The following is a 20,673-nucleotide window of genomic DNA, read 5'->3' as shown; positions in this document are numbered from 1 at the left end:
TGATACTTTTTTTTTTTCTTCCCCTCGTGCACGGTGGGCCCTTTCACAGACTGCTCCCTGGGCCACTTCGGTCATAGCAAAACCCACCCTCGCTTTGACCACTTTGACTTCTGCCTTTTCCAAAGCAGAGCAAGGCTAAAGCACCAGCAGCACTGACACAACCAAGAACAGCCCAAACCCCAGACTGTTCCACATGTGGTTTTGCACCCAAGTGAAGGCAAAACCCTTTTACGTATGAATGCGAGTTTGTGAAGTTCAACACGGTGCACCCACAGACATGTTCAAAGCGGGCCACAGCCACCCCTTTGGCCACCCCATGGTTCCATCCCTGAGTACAGACGTATCTCAGCAAAGTTAAAGAAATTTGGGATAAAGTGCAAAAAAAGAAGAAAAAAAAGATTAAAAAGAATCTTTTAAAAAAAAATCTATTTCTTTGAAAATAACTATTTATTTTGTTTTTTTCAGGAATACCACCCGCATCTGTAATACCTGGGTTTATTCTGTGGATGCTCAGAAGCATGTTTTCATACGTCCCCTGCATTATAAAAGCATGCTGATGAACTATTTATAATTGCAAATATGTTGCTGGTTGCTGAGTAATCTAACGCTTATCTGTATGTGCTAAGTATAAGCAGTGATTAAGGGATTATGTTTGTTCTATTTAATTTCCATTTCATATGCTCACACTGTGTTTTACTAAGATGTCTTCATGTTAAATCAGTGAAGCCGCAATACCAAGAGGGAGTGCTATTGTAGACACAAATAGTCTTCCTCGTAGTGACAGGCCGCTTGTAAATAACGCAATGAGCTGCCCACGATTACCCAAAAGATTGTGCACATATCTACCAGGAATGGGGCCATCACCTGTAAATTGGCGATTACCCCACCCTCCCAAATCCTCTGATAAACTGATCGATAGAAAAGAGCAACTCTGAGACCTTTAAAACTATCATCCTCAGGATCCATAACTGTGTTACAACCGAGCTTTTGGGTCAGGGCGTCTTAAAAATGTGGGGTTTCATTTCACAAAGGAGCCAAAGTTAAAGTCAGCCGGATGCACTTAAAATGCGTTGTTGGCTGCAGCAGCGAGCTTCATCGCCTGAGGCCTTTCCAAGCAGGCTACACTTTCACAGGTGCTGGCAGTTAAATCACTGAAGCACCACTACCGAACTTGCTGCCAACGTTAACCAATGCAACTTAATCGTCAACATTTTGATGGACACTCCGAGCTTTCTCAGCACACCTTAACAGACTGCAGTGCATAGAATCAGAGAAGATTCTACAACGGAAAAAATGAGTTCGTCTCTTCGTGGACTTACGTCATCATGACCATTAAAAACATTAACCTAGACCTCGATTTGGAAATTCTTTATTTATTCCCTACTGAAGATCCCACCTGTTTCTACTTGATCACATAGTTATCACTACAGCTGCTCTTTGATTCAAAGCCACGTTCCTTGTACGAGGTCTGCGCTTCGCTGCTGCGTAAAAAGCACAAGCAAAACTACACAAATTGATCAAAGACAAGGGGGGAAAAAAATGAAAGAAACAACAGCCTTATTGTAATGCACAGCTGCTGTGGGGGCGGCGAGCGGTATACTCAGTAAGTCACACCTCCACACTCCAACAAGCGGATGCGTTCACTTGCCATTTCTCGTATATTGTCACTTTCCTGTTTTACTTTCCACCTGAAAATCTTAGAAGCTGCAAAATCATTTCTTCTCTGAGCCGTACGAATGATTTGCGACTCGCATTGGCGGTTCAAGGCACGCTGTAATTAACAACAAAGTTTTTGGAGCTTAAAGACGTTTTATTCAACGTTGCCATCTGTCAAAGGCGGCAGCCGACATCCGCCCGTTAAAGATCGAGGTGACTGACAAGGTAGGCCCAACGATCCTCTTGTTTGCCGTCTTTATTTTATTACTAATTGTTTTTAATTAAACTTGATGTAACGTCATCTGAGCACCTTCTAGCTCGAAGTTATATCATTATTATTTATTTGATGTTTTAAAAGTGATAACAGACCAATAAAAACATGTTGAGCTTTCTTAAAATGGAGGATTATATCTTTCAGCAGTAACATCTAAACATTTATGTCTTCTCATGGTATTAATAGAAACCCAAGTCACCTATTGTGAGGTAATTTGACTGAAATGTGGAAAAACCACTGATTTACATGTCCCATCTACGTGATGGTGACAGGTCTTTCCATAGAGATGAGTGTATGACATGGCAGGCGGTCTTGAGGTTTTTAACTTAAATGTCAAAGTCAGTTTGATACGGGACAGAAATCCTAAGAGATCAACAATACATTTAGTTTTGCATGTGGCGTTGACCATCAAGATTAGATTTAGTCACTTCCTCACTTCATATGTCAGTTTGTGGTGTAAGCTGCACAGAAAGATGGGGTTTTATGTAAACGGGGTCCAACAGAGTCAGCAGAGGGGGATGGAACTTGCATCTGAGCCTGATGATTTGTTTCGGATGGATGTGTTGACAATGAGCACCTCCCAAAGTCTGTGGGATCAAGCTGTTAATTCTGGGTCACACCCAAACAAACATGTCTTTACTTCCGTATTGAAATAATGACATTAAAACAGATTAGTGCTGTGTACAGATCAACTGTGCTGCTGTCCTCCATGTCAAACTGCATGTTGTATAATCTGTCAGCTGTCTGGAGAAATGAAAACAAAATTCAGTTTTCAGCTTCAGATTAACGAACCCCAAAATATTTCAGATTCTAACCACTGTAGATCTTACACGACTCTTCGTGCTGCTAACACATTTTTCTCATCTTCTCTTTCCTCTTCGGTGACCAAAGGTCAGACCTGGATGAGCAGAATGACAAAAGGATCCAAGAGAAGAACACGGGTCTGACCACGCTGCTGCAGAGACCGAGCGGAAGTGAGGCGAGCCACGATGGCCTAATGAACTAAAAGGTTGTGTGAGGCCTGTCTGCTGGAGAAGTGCTGATCATGCACACTTACTGATATAAATATTTAAGGAAGCACATCATAAGCCATTTTAGTTGACTGAATCGCCACGGCACAAGAGCATCTCAAGTACTGGAGTTTCCACAAAGCAGGTCTACACAGTATCTGCTTTGAATATTGCCACCTGCGTACGGAAGTACACAACGCATGGGGTGATATCTCGTGGACCTTGTATCCCACTAAATCATACAAACTTGACTGTAGAATCTCTTAGAAGAACCGCAGACATCCACAGGATAATTGACCGCAATCATGAACGGCTTGACAGAGATGTCCGTGAAATGTGTCCTTGTTGGGGACTGCGCGGTTGGCAAGACGGCCCTGCTGGTCCGCTTCACCTCAGAGACCTTCCCAGACACGTACAAGCCCACGGTGTTTGATAACACGGGCGTAGAGGTGTACATGGATGGAGTCCAGATCAGCCTGGGCCTGTGGGACACGGCAGGTAACGACAACTTTAAGCAGATCCGACCGAGATCGTACCACCAGGCCGATGTCGTCCTCATCTGCTACTCTGTGGCTAACCCGAATTCTCTAGCCAGCATCCAGCGCAAGTGGATCGCTGAGGTTCGAGAAAACCTACCCAAGGTGCCAGTTCTCATCGTGGCGACTCAGACGGACCTGAGGGAAGTCGGGGTCCATCGAGGCAGCTGCATCTCTCCAGCTGAAGGGAAACGTGTGGCTCATGAAATCCACGCTAAGGGCTACCTGGAGTGCTCCTCCCTGAGCAACCGCGGTGTGCAGCAGGTGTTTGAGTATGCAGTGCGGACAGTTTTTAACCAGGCCAAGAAACAAGCCAGGAGACGCATGTTCAGCATAAACCAATGCAAGGCCTTTTGATGTCTTACTGTGATCTAATAGCCATCTGAGCTATTTTTCAGATGACATAATAGTGTGCTGTTCAAAGTCAGTCAACTGTGTGGGGGTACAAAAACTCAGACTTTGAGTCTGTTGGGTTGTTTTTCACTAACTTTCCCACTAAAATCCCCTGATCTCAAACATTTTAGAACTGAGAATGCAGTGATTGAACAGTAAACCTAATGGACCACTATGCAGGTGTACAGCGGTGGATGTTTTATGTGTGTTGCAGAAACGAAGTCCTAAAAAAGTGTTTGTTCTCACATGGAGTTACAGTATGTCGAACAGGACAGAGGATTTGTGTTGGAGACCTTTTTTTTTCAAATTGAAAACATTTAAAGATTTAATCAGAGGAAAGTAAGCGTCAGTCCAGGGATTTAAACATCACATGAACTTTTAAATTAGTGCATATGCGTCCCTTTACTGACAGGAGTAAAAAGATTCTTTATGGTTAAATGGAGCTTTAGCAGTGTAAACAGTGGTGTCGGCCCATTTTTGTCATTTGGTTCAGAAAACCAAATAAAAAAACATATCAGGATCTACCTGAAATATATTCTCTGTATTTTCTTTGTAGGGCAATTTTATTAGATGTGTCCTGAAAAGGAAATGTTATAGTTTAGCAAAAATGCCTGCAGACTGTATATTGTTTCTCCTAAATACATGTAAAACCCATGTAGGACTTGGAGACAGTTGCACTTCCGTTCATACAAAAATCTGAAATTGTATTTCAGATATACAGAAAGGTCAATAGTTTTTCACAAGTTTATTTTTAATTAATTAGCGGACATGAAACCACATATATGGTTATTTAATCTTTGCTGTTGATTTGTTTAACCTGCTTTTAGAAGATACAAGACAAAACGTGGTTTTTGCTACAGGTTTTTTATCTTTTAACTATGCTGATTTCTTTCATTTTTATTCATAGGACAACTAACTCAGTTAAAACTCAGTTAAAATCAAGGATTTTAGCGTTTCTTTTTTTATTTATCCGTACATTTTGTGAGTCTGTACCGTTTTACTCTTCATGGACGAGTAATTTGATATATAGGTTGAGGTAACAAATACTAAATGGAAATCAACATGATGGTCATTATTATTGTATGCAGACATCTTTGTAATTTAGTTTTTTGGTATGTTTGCATGGGATTAAAATGTGCCTTTGTTCATCACTCTCGGGGCTAATTATCAGCCTTAGGTGACTTACCACTCCTGAAAAAATTCATAAGTTGTATGATGTTTTATTTATATTTTGCATATGAACACTTGATCTTGTATAAAAGTCTTTCTTTACGTCATAACGAAAACTTTCACAATATTATGTGTAATGCCGTAAGCCTGGAGCTCTGGTGTAGTGTCTGTTTTGCAAATAGAAGAATGACATTCTTATATTACATGTTTTGCATGTTACATGTGTTGCTGAGCTATCAAACTACCCTAAGAAGTATGAATACAATTGATTTTTTTTTTTTTTAGATTAGAAATATTTGTATGGCCTGAAGTTTTACATTTTTAAGATTCTAATAAAGATTTAGAGGCGTGTCTGCTGCAATCAAACAAAAACCTTTGCAAACTTGTAACTTTGCTGTAATAGGCTATTTCTGAAAAAACTCATACCTCATAAAACTATATAACTGTCATATATGTTGTACGTACCTATAATGCAGTATTCATATATCATTAATTCCGAGCGGGGAGCAGTCAAGTACAAAAGTACTGAAACAACTGCATTTTTGACCGAATAGATATGCTGTAGAAAAGAAAGTCGCTGGATCAGCTCAGACACGAGCTAGATAAGAACTGCAGACGTGTAATATTGAGGTTTAGATGACAGATATGACTTTATGTTTATTGATTCAAAGTAAGAAGTTGGTTCTAGAGGGATTCAGGACTTCAAGGCTACAATATATACGATACAACCTTGATCCATTCATGCATAAAAATTGGCAATACTTGTAAGTATCATGGTATCAAATGTAACTTGTTTTCTATTCATTATATACACTTTATGATCATGTAGGTGATGTCTGAGATGTGTGTAAAGTTATGTGAAGATGTATAGTGTGTGAGATGACGTAAAGTCTTTTAAATGTTTAATCTTCTAAATGACCGTTTTATAAGGTGAAAAAAAGAGAGACAACCAGAAAAGAAGCTGTTCCCCCTTCCTCCTTCCCCCTCATGTTTTATCCCGCTCGTTCTCTTCTTACCTCCATCTTACGTGGTGTTCAGAGTAGCTGAGGATGAGAGGCATCAAGCAGACTTTTCAAGGATATGCTGAAGAACCCCTAACCACATCCCAGTCTACACGCACAAACGCAGACATGTATATACGCGCGTTACATTATCTAGACAAAGTTGTGCAAACAAGCTCTCAACCACTCTGTCGTTCTCTTCACAGACTGCAGACTGTTTCTATGTTTTCTGTATACACCCCTGCATGTGCTGACATACTCTTGCTCAGAATACAAAGTCATGTACACGCTCAATGAAAGCCTTTGCATATTCAACAACTTCATTCTTTGAAGTAGAGTAATTTAACAAAAATCCAGAGATATTAAATGCACCATGCAACTATTGGGAAGAAGAGGCTCTAACAGCACTTATCTCGATTTAGAATTGGCTTCTAGACCTTTTCTTTTAACACAATTGATAACCATCATCTGACATTTGTAGCAAGAAACCAGACATCTGCAGTATCCACAAATTCATAAACAAAATCACTTGTTGAGCATTAATATGCTTAAAGTCCGGTAAGATAGTCAATCAGTGTATCTCTTTCCATGTCTAATACTGTCTGCATGAATATTGAGTGAGAAATGACAAAGTTAAATGCTCCACTTTGACAGTTCAGGGTGTTTGACTCACTGCTGTGGTCACATCTTTTATGCCTCACAGTGCTTTCTGCCACAACTACCACAATGCCTCATTCTTCTCTTTCTGGGCCTGTCTCTGTGTCTCTTTCTCACACACATGCACACACAAACGCACACAATGGTGGTGTACAGAACTGTATGCGTCGAGCCACTTCACAGTTAGAGGTAGTTGGTATGCTTACATCTCAAGTGCCTCTGGGGAATTACATAGGGGCCTGGTGAGTTTTTTTTTCATCAAAGACATTTAACATATCATAGCAGCCACAGCACAGGTGTAGCTAATAGTCCTGATAACTGATGCCTTTAGTTTATTGTTCCAGAGTTCTGGTAATGAGCACACTGACTCACACGTACAGCGAGACTGAAGAAATCGTTGATGTTATTAGCAACACCTGTACTTTTCCTGGCTACTGGCTACCATAGCAACAAAAGCCAATTAATCAACTCTCCAGTTTTTCCACAATATTTTGTGGTATGTTGTGAAGCCTGTTAGCTGTGCAACTTAATAGACTTCTATGAGATTTCTTTAGCAGATTGCTTTTTGACAAAAAAAGAAAGAAAAAGTAAGACAGATTTGTTGATATTTTGTGTTTATCAAATCATAATTTTCTGACTTAAAAATCTTATTCTGTAAGTAATATTTGATAATTATTGTTAACAAATCTAATTAAAGGCAAAAACCATCCAATAGCTACCATCCAACATCTTCCTGTACAACTTGGCTGCAGTTATCATAACTGTGTTTGCATTATTAGCTTATTCACCCATACAACTGTATAACGTTCACTATATCGAGGATTCACTGGTGGGATGGGATAGCCAGCTGCTAGTGCATTTTGGGCTCAACTTGGACACAGCAGTGCCTCATAATTATGCACTGGATTTTCAGAGTTGTGTGTCACACCAACAGGATGGGTTGAAGCCAAATTTGACACGTTGGCTAACTATTTTAGCTTGTATTGAATGCTCAGCACTTGTAGTTGAAGTTGAAAATACAATACAATCTCTGATATCATAATATTCAATGTTCCCCATGAAAAGGAATTTAAATATGTCATAATAAAACAACTTTTTTTTTTCGAAGCAGCTGTTTTTTTTTTAACCATTGGTTCAAAAAGATTCAGCTTTGCCACAATACAAAAAGATACAGGAGGTCCTTCCTGCCAGCGGAAATAACTGGTCATAATGAAACTTATAATGATTGCCCAATAAGAAAGTAAATCAATTATTGCAACAGTATCATTTCCCTTTGGCCTTAACAAAATATCTTTTCTTTTAATTTCAACATTTGTTGTAGCTCATGTGTGAATACTGATATCTAAAAAGTGAGCTACAATTACAACTCACCCCTCATATGTTTACTGTTAAGACAGAACGCTAACGCTGTAAAATGTTTCTGTACATATTTAACAAATAATTTCTAAAACCCTGCAGCTCAGGCAGAGGAGGAGACGAGCCACTTAACTATTGAGACCTTTGAGGATTTTAATGCTCATTAGGCGTTCTAAATGGGTACGAAAATCACAATGACGACTTGTGAAAGTCAGCTGTAGCTACATGAGATTGGGATTTTCAGAAAGAGGTGGGCTGTACACGTGAGTAACAAATGAAGTCAGCGGACACCTCTGTGCGATCACAACAGTTTGTTGACCACACAATCATCAGCACAAAGCTGCCTGCAGCCCCTCTTATGATGATTTTCAAACCACACACACTCCCCAGGAGCCTTGCTTACTGACAGAGGCCCAAAATACTACATTTCTGTCACACTCCACCATCTCTGACCAACCAGGCAGAGCAGAATGTGTCTCTCAGGAGAAAGGCTTTAGTAGACCCCAAGAGCAAAATGACGAACATGAGCATGATAAGGGCCCTTTAATAGATATTTTTCAACTAATATCTTTGACCGATCCCTGAAGGATAATCATAGGGGGAACCAACATTAATGGCATCTTTGAGTCTCATCGTATCAGTATGACAGATGGCCAGTGTGCACAAGGCATCATTTTTACAGCAGACATTTTTACCCGACAAGAAGCGAAGGCATTGATGACCAATCTGTTCCATAGATATACTTGTAAGTTAGTAAAGTCACTTGAACCTCCCCTTGGAAGAGTAATCGTGAATACACCTGCATTCTTCAGTGCAACAAGTCAAAATGTGTGCTTAAAAAACTGAATACCTGAAACTAACACAGATATTACAGATATTATTCTACTTTTCTTTTTTTTTTCATTGGGGAAAATATAACAGTTCTAAGTGCTAGAAGAAAAAGCAACTAGACTTCTTAAAATCAAGAAAGAAGCCCAGTTGCTTTCTACTCAAACACTTAAGATTACCATGACCTGGATGACTGAGAATCACATGTATCACATACTGCAAGCCGTCACAACAGCACTGCTCGTTGGTCTATCAGTCTGTCTCAGTATCCCAGTTTCTCTCCAAATTAGAAAAGACCAGCATCACATACACAATTTCTGATTCCTTAATGTGGCTTTCACAAGATTCATCATCATTTTTTCATCGGATTCAACAAATCAGCACACAAGTGTACATACAGACGGAGCCTGCTGACAGTCTTTGTCGCCTCTTACCAACAAAGGCACACTTGCCAACAAACACTAACAGCACATGTTGAATCCAAGACAGAAATGAAGAATAGAAATGGTTCACAGAAGCTCATTTTATTCACTCTGACTCCAGCGCTCTGGCTTCTTACTTACTCTCTCTCTCTCTCTCTCTCTCTCTCTCTCACACACATACACACACGCACACGTTCACATACACACAGGAAACACCTGTCCTGTGCGAGCTCAGTACCACAGAAACTGAATGACACATTAACACATTATGTAGCAATACGCAGTTCTTTACAGATTCAAACACCTATGTCAGTAACATTTCTTACGACTTTTTGGGACAAAATACTGATTTTCTCTACACTACAAGTTGGGATTGACCTGAGTGCTAATACAAATGATATTTTCAGTTTAAAGAAAAGCTTTTTACATTTGTTTTACATTTGATTGTTAGGTTTTTTTCTTGTCTCAGATATTGATTTTTTAAATTTTTCATCCAAACTTTGAAATTCACCTTCTAACAAATATTTCCGCAGCTTCTTTATAGATGTGGATATTTACGCTTCCATGTAATCAAAATCTAAAATTGAATATGTCCACATACATAAACAGTTATGTATAAGGCCTTTGTTTTTGTTTTTTTTAAAGTATGGTTTTAAATTTAACAGGACAGCTAATTGGCATTTCTTGCCCCACCTTCTTCAACTCCAAGCTCCCCATTTCTCAGAGTGGGGAACCTTGACAAAATGTATCAAGATGAGTCGTGTTTGAATGAATTACTCATTGTATTTTTCTCTTCTTTTCTTTTTACAAAAGTGTAAAGTCTAAGGGGAGCATGTTTTATAGATCCTGAGCATATCTTTTAGATCTTGAGTCTGAAAAGGCACCAACAGTCAACTTTAGCAGAGGAAATGGCTGCTCACACAAAATGGGCCGAACAACGTGGACATGATGCTTTTTCAAAGGGCTACAGGTTGGCTGATAAAACACTACAGTCTTATCTTGTCATTTATTTAGGTCTTTGTGTTTCTGAAACTGCACTCATTCTTCTAACCTTTTATCTATATTCTACATTCAGTGGGAATTTGTGGAGGCATCTATCAACATTTTTGTCCAACAATTATTCTGATTAACCGTCTTTATTTTGTCGTTTTGCTCTCTATAGTAGCATTATTTGTTAGTTATTTTGTTGATAGTTTTTGTTAACAACTTTTCAAGTTTTTTTCATGAAAAAAATAAAAATAAGGTATAATATAACCGATTCAGTCCAGCAAAGGACTTGGATAAACGCACACCAAATAAAGAATCTTATAAGGCAAGTTCCAAACAAAAAGAAAAGTTAAAAAAAAGTAAACAGTTACCATGACTTTAGATTTTCTACTGCAGAAGGACATCATGTAAAGATAAATAAGTTGTGGCCTCTTAGACAACAGGCAACACAATTAAACTTAAATCTGCTCTGATCAACAATGAGCAAACACTTTGACTATCTTTATGTTAATGATTCATATTTACTGACTGAGACCTGGTCATGGATCATGAATTATTACATTGTGCATGTCTGTTTTCATCTTAAAATGACCTTCGCAAGAATGTTTCATTGTATGTGTGTGACTGACACATGTTAGCAGTGTAATGCAGTACGGCTCAGTGTGGATGTGTGTTTGTCATACAGCTGGTTGTGGTCATGTACACGGGCCGATAAGGCTGCAGGCGTCACATTTCACCCAGAGCCATTGTGCAATGTGATACAATGATACTGCGATGCAGTGTACCTGTGTTTGAGTGCATGTGTGTGTGTGTGTCATAGCCACAGGTCCTGTTCCAGAGCAACAATTACACACACAGACAGAGGCAACCTACGACTAACAACTAGCGAAGCATTGAGAGCTTCTGACAGGATGTTAGACTTCGAGAATATTCTGTGGTCTCGGCTGGCTCAGCCTAAGCAGGAGAGAACGGAGATCAGAATCGGGTGATGCTCTGGATTCGGGCTCGGGCTATCTCAGCCACTGCTTTGCTGAATTATTGATCTCTTGGCTTGTGACGGGCAAAAAATGAGGAGGGCAGCTCTGATGGTTTGGCTCAGCCTTTTGGTGCAAGGTTAGTTTTGCATGATGGATCAGTGTGATGTTGATATTATGAAAGTGATACGCAAGTTTACCTTTTAAAACATTGAGTTTAACATTAGATAACCTAATTTTTTGGTTTTGTGTAACTTTTCATTGTTTGATGTGTTTCACCCACTTTGCCACCTCCTCTTGCCACACAGTAACCCATTGTGCTCAGGGTCACTATGCCCGAAAACTTTTGAATGATCTGATGGAGGACTACTCCAATGCTCTGAGACCTGTGGAGGACACAGACGACGCCCTCAATGTCTCCCTGCAGATCACGCTGTCACAGATCAAAGACATGGTGAGTAGTGAAGATTCCTAAATATGTATAATCACCCTAAAGAGAACCACAGATACGACCCTATAAATTCAATCTTTTGCATTTCCACTGCATTATATCATACACTATTTATATACTTTATTTATGTACTACTGATACACTTTTGAAGAAACTGATGAATAAAACATTTTGCACCTCCATATGCCTCTGTCATATTTGTCCAATGAGCTTTTAGGATGTACCGAAAAGACTGTTGTGCAATAATGAACAATACTGAATAGAAGAGGGAGAAAATACTGCCCAATATCTGAGATAGTATACTGGAATAAAAGTATATTGAGTGGAGAGTATCAAAGAGTAAAAAATAAATCTAAATAGTAGGGATAAAGAACTGTATTGGCACAGAAGGTAATCACATTCCCTTGCTTGTGTCAAAGTATTTAAGCACTGAGAGTTAAACACAGAGGTGTTTGTAATATTCAGTCTCCATTGTATGTAAATTAAATAATAAAATTATAGGTAAGAAAATATTGACACGCAGTTGAATTTTGAATGACAGCTAACATTATATGCTATTGTACTGGGCTTGTATTGGATACAAATGTTTAGAGTGTAGTTAACATCTGGCTATATTGATAAAGTGCTTTTTATATCCAATTCAAGAAACTGTTTCTGTTTGGTATATAACACATCTGGAGTTCCTAATAAATAAATATTGTTGTTTAAGTATGAAACTAAGAAATTAAGGTCCCTTTACCCACTTGTATATAATTTGTTTTGTTAGACCCTCTCTGGCTAACCTTGGCATTTTTGAGTTTCCTGTAAATTGCACTGCACAGGGTATTCAGCCATGTTAGCATATATTTACTGTAAAACCCTTAGGAATTGATTGTCTCCTTATTGATGTTATGAAACAGGTGACATTACCTCTAAAATACAATTTAAAATGCTTTAAATAAGATTCTCTCATAAGCTCATCGTGGAGCGAGTTGTCCAGTATAACATCCTCCTTTGTTTATTTTGCAAGTTTAGCTTAATGTTAATGTTGATGTTTAATGTTAGCTTTTCTTACAAAAATTACTGCAGCAGAAGAAAGCGAGCAATATCTCATGTGACCTTTGTTGACGATTTTGGTGATCTTTAAAGGGAAGTTCCCTTAGCTGACATTACCTGAGTAGGGAGCAGGGGGAAGGATGTACTGTATATGTGCACCATGGAATGGAACATTATGAGGCTGTCATAACTGGTGAAAAGCAAGTTCTTACACTGAACAATCATGTTATCATGTCCACAATGAATATAAAACTTAGTTTAAGGGTAGATACCACATGTTGGTCTGTTGGGGGGGGGGCTTTTATCTATCATCATCACATTTTTTGTGAGTTTATCTGTAAATGCGTTTGTGTGTGTAGGATGAGAGGAATCAGGTGCTAACCACCTACCTGTGGATCAGGCAGGTCTGGTATGATGCCTACCTGAAGTGGGACAAGGAGGACTATGATGACTTAGAGATGATAAACATCCCTAGTGACCTGGTTTGGAAGCCAGACATCGTTCTCTACAACAAGTCAGTAAAAAGAGACCGAACACAAAATCAGAAATACAAAGACCCAAAGATATATATGAGGCTTGAATGAAAATACACTAAATGATATAAAAATGTGAAAAAACATGTTTTTTTTTATGCCTGTATAGAGCAGATGAGGAGTCGTCGGGCCCTTCTAACACTAATGTGAAGCTGCGTTATAATGGAGAAATTGTCTGGGACTCTCCAGCTATCACAAAGAGCACATGTGTGGTGGATGTCTCCTACTTCCCCTTTGACTGGCAATCATGCGAACTTACCTTTGGCTCATGGACCTACAATGGCAACCAGGTGTGTATTAGGAAGGGGACAGGGGGACTGGGTAAATTAATGGAATTTTAAAACACACACACAGATCAGACAGCACACACATTACCACAAATCACCTCCTGTTCTGGAGGTATAAATGTAGGTTTGTCAAAGTAAAGACAAGTTTACGATACTTTTGCAGGTGGACATCAGTTTGGGCATGGACAGCGGTGACCTGTCGGACTTTGTGGAGAACGTGGAGTGGGAGTGTCATGGCATGCCGGCAGTTAGAAACGTCATGATGTATGGCTGCTGCTCGGACCCTTACACAGAAATCACCTACACCCTGCTCCTGAAACGTCGCTCCTCTTTCTACATCTTCAACCTGCTCCTGCCCTGCTTCCTCATCTCCTTCTTGGCTCCACTGGGCTTCTACTTGCCAGCCGACTCAGGAGAGAAGGTTTCTCTGGGGGTGACTGTGCTGCTGGCGCTCACAGTGTTCCAGCTGTTGGTGGCTGAGAGCATGCCTCCTGCAGAGAGCATGCCCTATATAGGTTTGAATTGATCTTAAAATTCTGTTTCGCCCCATTATTGAACTATGAAAAACATACAAACCAATTTGTACTTGGAAAAGAGTATAATTTTGTCTCAGTGCCCTGTAATTCTCACTTAGTATCTCTAATTTTTTACGGAGAAGTTTGCGATTTTTGATTAATAAAGTAAATATTTATATTCAGGTTAGGCTGATTAACCTGTCTAACAATGCCACAAGCAGTTCTCTCATAGTTTTCTTTGTCCTCTAAATGTCAGCTTGACCTCAATTATTCCTGCAGCAGTTTTGGATGGACAATTCAGAATATTTTCATAGCATACCGCCTTAAACATGAATTAAGTTGGAAGAAAGTTCAAGTTAAAACAGCCTTTAATCCAGTAATGAATTTATCAGCATTGTAAAGAATGTGATAAAGGAAGCCTGGGAGTTATTTTTCCTCTTTAAGAGCCCATTGTTTTGTTTATTGTTTGTTTTTTTATAAAAGAAAGACTCAGTGGATGTTCTTAATAAAATGAAAGTAGATAAAAAATTGAGATGAGGCTTTGCTATCTTGAGGTCTCTTCCTGCTTTGTGGGCATATTCTTTTTCAGTTTTCAGAATGCTGGGCTGCTGCTTAGAAGAACATTATTTACGAAGCTCTTCAATTTTGGATTTCCTAATCTTGCACATGTTACATAATAGCTTAAATCTGTGTAGTTACATGCTGCTGCTTTGTACTAATAGTAATCACTATTTTTGCTACAATTTGTTACCTTTAAATGTTGGCTCTTTTGGAGATCAGTTCATCCTCTAATCACTTAATAGAAATATTGCCCTGGTGTTTACTGAACTTTTGCCTGCCGGTATAGATGTGCAGCATTATACTGTGTAAAATGGGGATGTCATGCAAGTATACCCACCATAAGTTTGTTATTTTCTTCATCCTCTTCTCCAGGGAAGTACTATATAGCCACCATGACGATGATCACAGCCTCCACTTCCCTCACCATCTTTATCATGAACATACATTTCTGTGGTGCTGAGGCCAAACCAGTCCCTCACTGGGCGAAGGTGCTTATCATTGACTACATGTCGAAAATCTTTTTTGTATATGAAGTGGGGGAGAACTGCACAACACCTGAGAGTGAAAGGACCCCGCTTTACCCAGAGGAACCCATGAGTGATAAGGGCTGCTACTATGACGACCGTTTCCATGACAACTTTTACCATCATGACAGTGACCCCTACAAGTACAGCAATGGCCACGGCGTACATCATCACAACAAGCATCATAGAAACCAAGCAAATGGCAACGCCAACGGCAAGCATCACCATTACAACAACAACACTTCCAGGCTGGAGAGGGGTGAGACTAAGCAGGAGCCCACACAGTGCTACCACCACATCGGGAGGGAGGAACTGGACTACCAGGCCGCTCCGCACCCACGAAACCTCCAGCACCTGAACGGTGGGCTTAAGGAGCAGATTCTCTACCCATCAGAGAGCTATCAGGTCCCTTCCTGCCCCTGCTGCTGCCCCTGCCTCCAACACAAACAGGTGACACCCCGCTCTGCCTCCTCCTGCTTGTGCTTACCGGTCTGCTTGTTTTTCTTCCACTGTCTGTACAATCACCTTCTCTAATTTACCTATCCACTTTCAGGTGGTGAATAACATCCAGTATATTGCCAACTGCTTCCGTGAGCAGAGAGCAACATGTGTCAAGGTAGCGGAATGGAAGAAGGTTGCTAAGGTGATGGATAGATTTTTCATGTGGATCTTCTTCGTCATGGTCTTTCTCATGAGTATCCTCATCATTGCGAAGGCATCTTGACAGCTTCCTCATCATCTTTTTATCAACACAAATCCTCCAGTATTGTTGGACCTCTCATGGCGTGAAGGCAGGGAGAGGTGCCTGTGACCCTGGTGTTTCTACTCTAACCTCATATAAGACAGTTTTGTCTGCAAGAAATTATATTTCATGTCAATAATGTTTTGTGTGTGTATGGGAGTGCGTTTGTCTGGTTTTATGGTTTTGCTTTGCCTTTTTTTAAAAATTTTCTCCCATTAACCATGCACTCGCACTGAAACTCATCAAGCCCTCTCAGTTAGTTAATGTCAGGTGCGCTTCCATGTGTCAAGAAGCAGCGGAGCGGTAAGACAATCTAGGCCTGGCCTTGAACATGCCTGAACTCTCTATTATTGATGAGCTAACAGCCAGACATCCAGCTATAGGCATTACGTTTCTTACATAGTGTTTTAAGCAGCCAGATGATGCTTTTCAGTTTGTTACAGTGCAGGCACCAGCAGACTAAGCTTAAATACTACTAAGGAATCACAATACAGGGAAAGTCACTGACACAGTCAACATAGCTTCAATTGGAAGATTGAGCAAAGTAGAAATTTGACGGTAAAGTGATGTTCTTGTTTGGATGTTTAAGGTGAAGACAAGTTGTTCTATTTGAACATGAAGCTTAAAGAGAAAGGGTGGCTCTTTACATCCAATTTTTAACTCTTTATTCACACTTTAAAACCTATCTCTCAAGAATAACAGGCTATGCATATATTGTAGCATTTGAGTAACTTACATTTTGCTAAACAGCTCAATAAAATGAAAAAAAAAGGCTGTTATTACGTTGTTAAATTTTGTTTTACTAACTGCCTCGGCTGTTTATGTTTTGGTTTGAATCGAATTTATGTGCAAACAATTAACAAAACTGTCTATTTTGTTTTTATATCTACAAATATAATAAAATATGATCATTGGGATTATATAACACACACACACACACACACACACACACACACACACACACACACACACACACACACACACACACACACACACACACACACACACACACACACGTGTGTCAAACAAAGCTCAACAAACAGCTTAAAGAAAAATGAGGCCAGACAAGCGGAAACCATGATTAGTTTCTACAGACATTTTCATTCTGGAAATGAGCCTCCAGAGGGCAGAAGTGCTGCAATCACAGATGATTCAGTTACTGGCTGCCTGAAATCCGACCCCAAAAACACCTTTATCAAGTGTACATATAAGTACATTTAGAAACTGCCCCACATGAAGCTTAATATTGCCAAAGACCAGAAAACAAACTGAATTTGTGACATATTAGCATAGCTTGTTAACGGTCTGCTTGCTGAAACAGGTGCCAGAATAGGTTAAAAGAATAAAGTGCATACAACATAAAACCATGTGGAAATAAAGCTGGTTAAGTGGGTTTCAACGGTTGATTTTAGGAACGTTTGTTTCTGCGAGACATAGCTTGATGACCTGAGTGCTCTGTTTCTACAGTTGTCTCTGTAGAAAGGATGAAAATCAACCAGTGACATTAGTTCCCTCAAAAATGTTTTTTTTTTCACATTTTGAAGTTGACTCCCAACAAGCTGCAAGCTGGAGAGTCAAACAGGAGCATAGTGAGATGGAATGATTGCTTAATAGAGCGGTGTGGTGTAACATGATGAAACATTGTACAGCAAGTAGATAATTTCTAATGTAAGAAGTAGACAAATTGAATATTTTAGGCTTAAGCTGGAGTTCATTATCATCTCTATAAACAGGGGCGACCTTTTCAGATTCCAGGAACACAGATTCTCCTAGATCCTAGAGTTCTTTCATATGTGTTCATAAAGTCACAAAACAGCCATGAGAAGCTTGTGCAGAATGATGATTAGACTGTAGAGTGTAGAGTTCAATGTAAAGTTCGCTTTTCTGATAACGTTCTCTGATCAGTGGCACAATTGTACTGACATTAGGTTGTCTCAACATATTAATTAAAAAAATCATCACTACTAATCATAAAAAAAAACTACAAAGTGCAGTATCAAATCATAATATGAGAGCACAAATAAAAGAAAACTACCAGCTTACATGTTACTACATACAGTTTTATCCATCCTGGTGGCATTATATAGCTGCAAGCATGACTGCAAACTCTCCTTTTTCATCGTCAGTGTGTTTATCTGGGCCGCCTGACCCCAGCAGTGACAGAAGAGTGCATTGATATGCGACTCCTTTATGATAGCTTATCACCTTATTTTTGGGATAAAGAGCTCAAAAAAATCAAATCGCTATCAGTCTTTTCGGACTTTAATCACAACTTACCACAATTTACAACCCCTCCCCCTATATATTGATCAGAACTTTGCTGAATCGTGACGTCTTGCCAGTGAGGGTATTCTCAGAAATCTGCTTCGTTGAGTGTTTCAGAGACAGACTATTGAACCACATTTTCTCCAGATAGACATTGAACACCTGGTGATGATAACGGGGAGAGTTCAGAGGGCTTTTTTTAGGTCAAAGGGTAGAACACGCCCACAGTGACAGAGCCTATATGCAACAGAATTTTCATCTTTTCCCAGTTTGTGGAGGAAAAAGAGCAGAAACAACATGTCGTCCACCAAGCAGCTGTCTTCGGTGGGCTTTGCAGGTGGGTCTTCGTCTTTTTTCTTTCTTTCTGTCTTTCTTTCTGTCAGTCTTTCTTTTGAACTTTGTCTTTCATTCTGTCTCCTCAGGCAAGAGGACCTCTCCCTCCTCCTCCACAGTCATTAGGCTGGTTTTACTGGGGAGGACGGGCAGTGGAAAAAGCTCCACTGCCAACTCCATCTTGGGCCGTAAGGTCTTGGACTTGACGGTCAGCAGTGCCTTAGCCACCCAGCGTTGCCACAGGGTCAGTGGAGAATTTCGTGGACGACAGCTGTCAATCCTGGACACTCCCGGGGTGCTGGATACTCATCAGACTGTACAGGATGTTCAGAGGGAGCTGAGGAGGAGCATTAGCCTCCTCTTTCCCGGCCCGCATGCTTTCCTTATTGTAATTCAGATTGGGAGGTTCACTCAGGATGAGAGAGATGCGGTATGCCAAATCAAAGAGGCATTAGGTTCCCATGTTTTGAGCTTCTCTGTGGTGGTTTTCACCCATGGAGACCGTCTGGAAGAGGGAGGATCTGTGAAGCATTGTCTAATAGACGAGTGTAGGGAGCTTGCTGAGCTGGTGGCTGCATGTGGTGGCAGGTACTGTGTTTTCAACAACCAAAGCTCCAAGAACAAGGAGCAGGTGTCTGAGCTACTCGCCTTGGTGGATGACATGATGCGAGACAATGGAGAGAGCTGCTACACCAGCAAAATGCTGCACAGAGAAGAGCAGGAAATGGCTCATCAGATGCAGGAAGAGAGCAGGCTGCTGACTGAGAAGGGTGAGCTGCTAAAAAAGAAGCAGGAGGAAATTGTAAAAGAATGGTATGAAAAGGAGCTGGAAAGGATTCAGCAGAAACACAACATAGAGTGGGAGGCACTGAAGAAGGAACTGGAGCTTGAGAAGGAAAAGGAGGAGAAACAGGCAACAGATCGAGAGGAGGCCTTCAGGCGAGAGATGGAGGAGAGAAAGTCTCAAGAGTTGGTGATGTTGAAAGAGGTGGAGAGGAAGAAAAGAGAAGCTCTTCAGGAAAGACTGGACAAACTTACTATAATGTTTGAGGAGCAGGTTGAGCGGGAGCAGAAAGCAAGACACTTGATGGAGGAGAGGATCCAAAGGGAAAAGGAGGAAAGTGAAAGGAAAGAAAGAGAGAGGGAGCTTCAGCAGATCCAGATGGAGCAGGCCATTAGACAAAGAGAAGAAATGGAGAGAGATGCCCTGCAGAGAGAGTTTGAAAAGCTCTTCCAGAGTCTGGAAAAGCTGAGCAAGAAGGAGGATGAGAAGAATAAGCAAATGGAGAACATGCTTAGACATGAGAGGCAGGAGAATCAGAGAGAAATTGAGATACAGATGGAACACCTCAGAGCAGAGAAACGGAGATCAGAGGCATTCAAACGGGAGTTAAAACTGCTGAAAATCAAGGTAGAGCAACAAAAGGTGAGTGAAGAGGACCTCAAGAAACTGCTGGAGGAGAGTCTGCAAAAAGAGAGGGAAAAGTGTATCAAGGAAACCTGCACATTGAAGAAGCTGTGTGGCAAGAAATGTGCAGAGATGATTGAAAAGGTGTCTGCACAGAAGCACTGGACAGTGACTGGATATGTGCAGGAGATGGGACTGTTGGGGCTGAATGCAGCTTTGGAGAAGGTTGGAGCTCCATGCAGCATACAGTGACACCTCAAACATTTTAATTTTGCTCATTTGAACAGTTTTTATACATTGTGGACTGTAGCAGTTTTCATAAATGTGGTCACAATGTATGATATGTTTTGACTTCTATTTTTTTTTTCCCATCTGATTGTTGCATCAACCATTAAGTCAAGAGTCAGGAATAGACCGGAAATGAATGTCCGTGTGAAAGTAATTTCATTCCGAGAAATGGATGTAATTCCTGTGTGTGCCCTAAATCAGCAAATGCACAAAGTCTCAAAAATGATGCAGATAATCTGATTAATAACACCCCGCCCTCTGCCCTGGACTGCTGTCTCTGTTTCCATCATCTAAATCTGTACTCAAACAAAACCTGGTTGCCATTAATAAAGAGCGTATATTGCTTTTCAGCACTGTTTCAGTGCTCCTTACCTCAGCTGTGACCTCAGCTGCGCCATCTGGTTGTGTTCCCAGCCAAAGGGTCTGCTTTTATCCACCGCATCCCTGAGTGGGTTTGAGTGTTACTT

At 40.3% G+C, this 20,673-nt stretch overlaps 2 protein-coding genes across 3 annotated transcripts; both read left to right on the top strand.

The window, feature by feature from the left end:
• The first annotated feature begins 1,592 nt into the window (after positions 1-1,592).
• On the top strand, positions 1,593-4,249 carry rhoh (ras homolog family member H). Of its 2 annotated transcripts, none has more exons than XM_072383844.1 (2): positions 1,593-1,881; positions 2,827-4,249. In XM_072383844.1, the coding sequence occupies exon 2, from the start codon at positions 3,246-3,248 to the stop codon at positions 3,831-3,833; it is 588 nt and encodes a 195-aa protein (XP_072239945.1). In that variant the 5' UTR covers positions 1,593-1,881; positions 2,827-3,245; the 3' UTR covers positions 3,834-4,249. The 2 variants fall into 2 exon arrangements, with proteins under 2 accessions (XP_072239945.1, XP_072239944.1); XM_072383843.1 differs by having other exon boundaries at positions 2,822-4,249.
• A 6,804-nt stretch (positions 4,250-11,053) lies between these two features.
• Positions 11,054-16,106, top strand: chrna9a (cholinergic receptor, nicotinic, alpha 9a). Its single transcript, XM_072383842.1, has 7 exons — positions 11,054-11,403; positions 11,573-11,718; positions 13,110-13,264; positions 13,393-13,573; positions 13,734-14,085; positions 15,019-15,620; positions 15,724-16,106. Exons 1-7 carry the CDS (start codon positions 11,358-11,360, stop codon positions 15,892-15,894), a joined length of 1,653 nt encoding a protein of 550 aa, XP_072239943.1. The 5' UTR covers positions 11,054-11,357; the 3' UTR covers positions 15,895-16,106.
• Positions 16,107-20,673: the final 4,567 nt, after the last annotated feature.

This window comes from Leuresthes tenuis, unplaced genomic scaffold, assembly GCF_036924035.1.
Source record: "Leuresthes tenuis unplaced genomic scaffold, fLeuTen1.0.hap1 SCAF_4, whole genome shotgun sequence".
Lineage (NCBI taxonomy): Eukaryota > Metazoa > Chordata > Actinopteri > Atheriniformes > Atherinopsidae > Leuresthes > Leuresthes tenuis.
Note: the sequence above shows the minus strand (reverse complement) of the source record. Positions and strands in the feature narration are given on the sequence as shown.

Coding starts and splice junctions, on each gene's coding strand:
- chrna9a (XM_072383842.1), top strand. CDS start 11,358: ATGAGGAGGGCAGCTCTGATGGTTTGGCTCAGCCTTTTGGTGCAAG. Junction 13,574..13,733: donor GGACCTACAATGGCAACCAG/GTGTGTATTAGG, acceptor ATACTTTTGCAG/GTGGACATCAGTTTGGGCAT. Junction 14,086..15,018: donor AGAGAGCATGCCCTATATAG/GTTTGAATTGAT, acceptor CCTCTTCTCCAG/GGAAGTACTATATAGCCACC.
- rhoh (XM_072383844.1), top strand. CDS start 3,246: ATGAACGGCTTGACAGAGATGTCCGTGAAATGTGTCCTTGTTGGGGAC.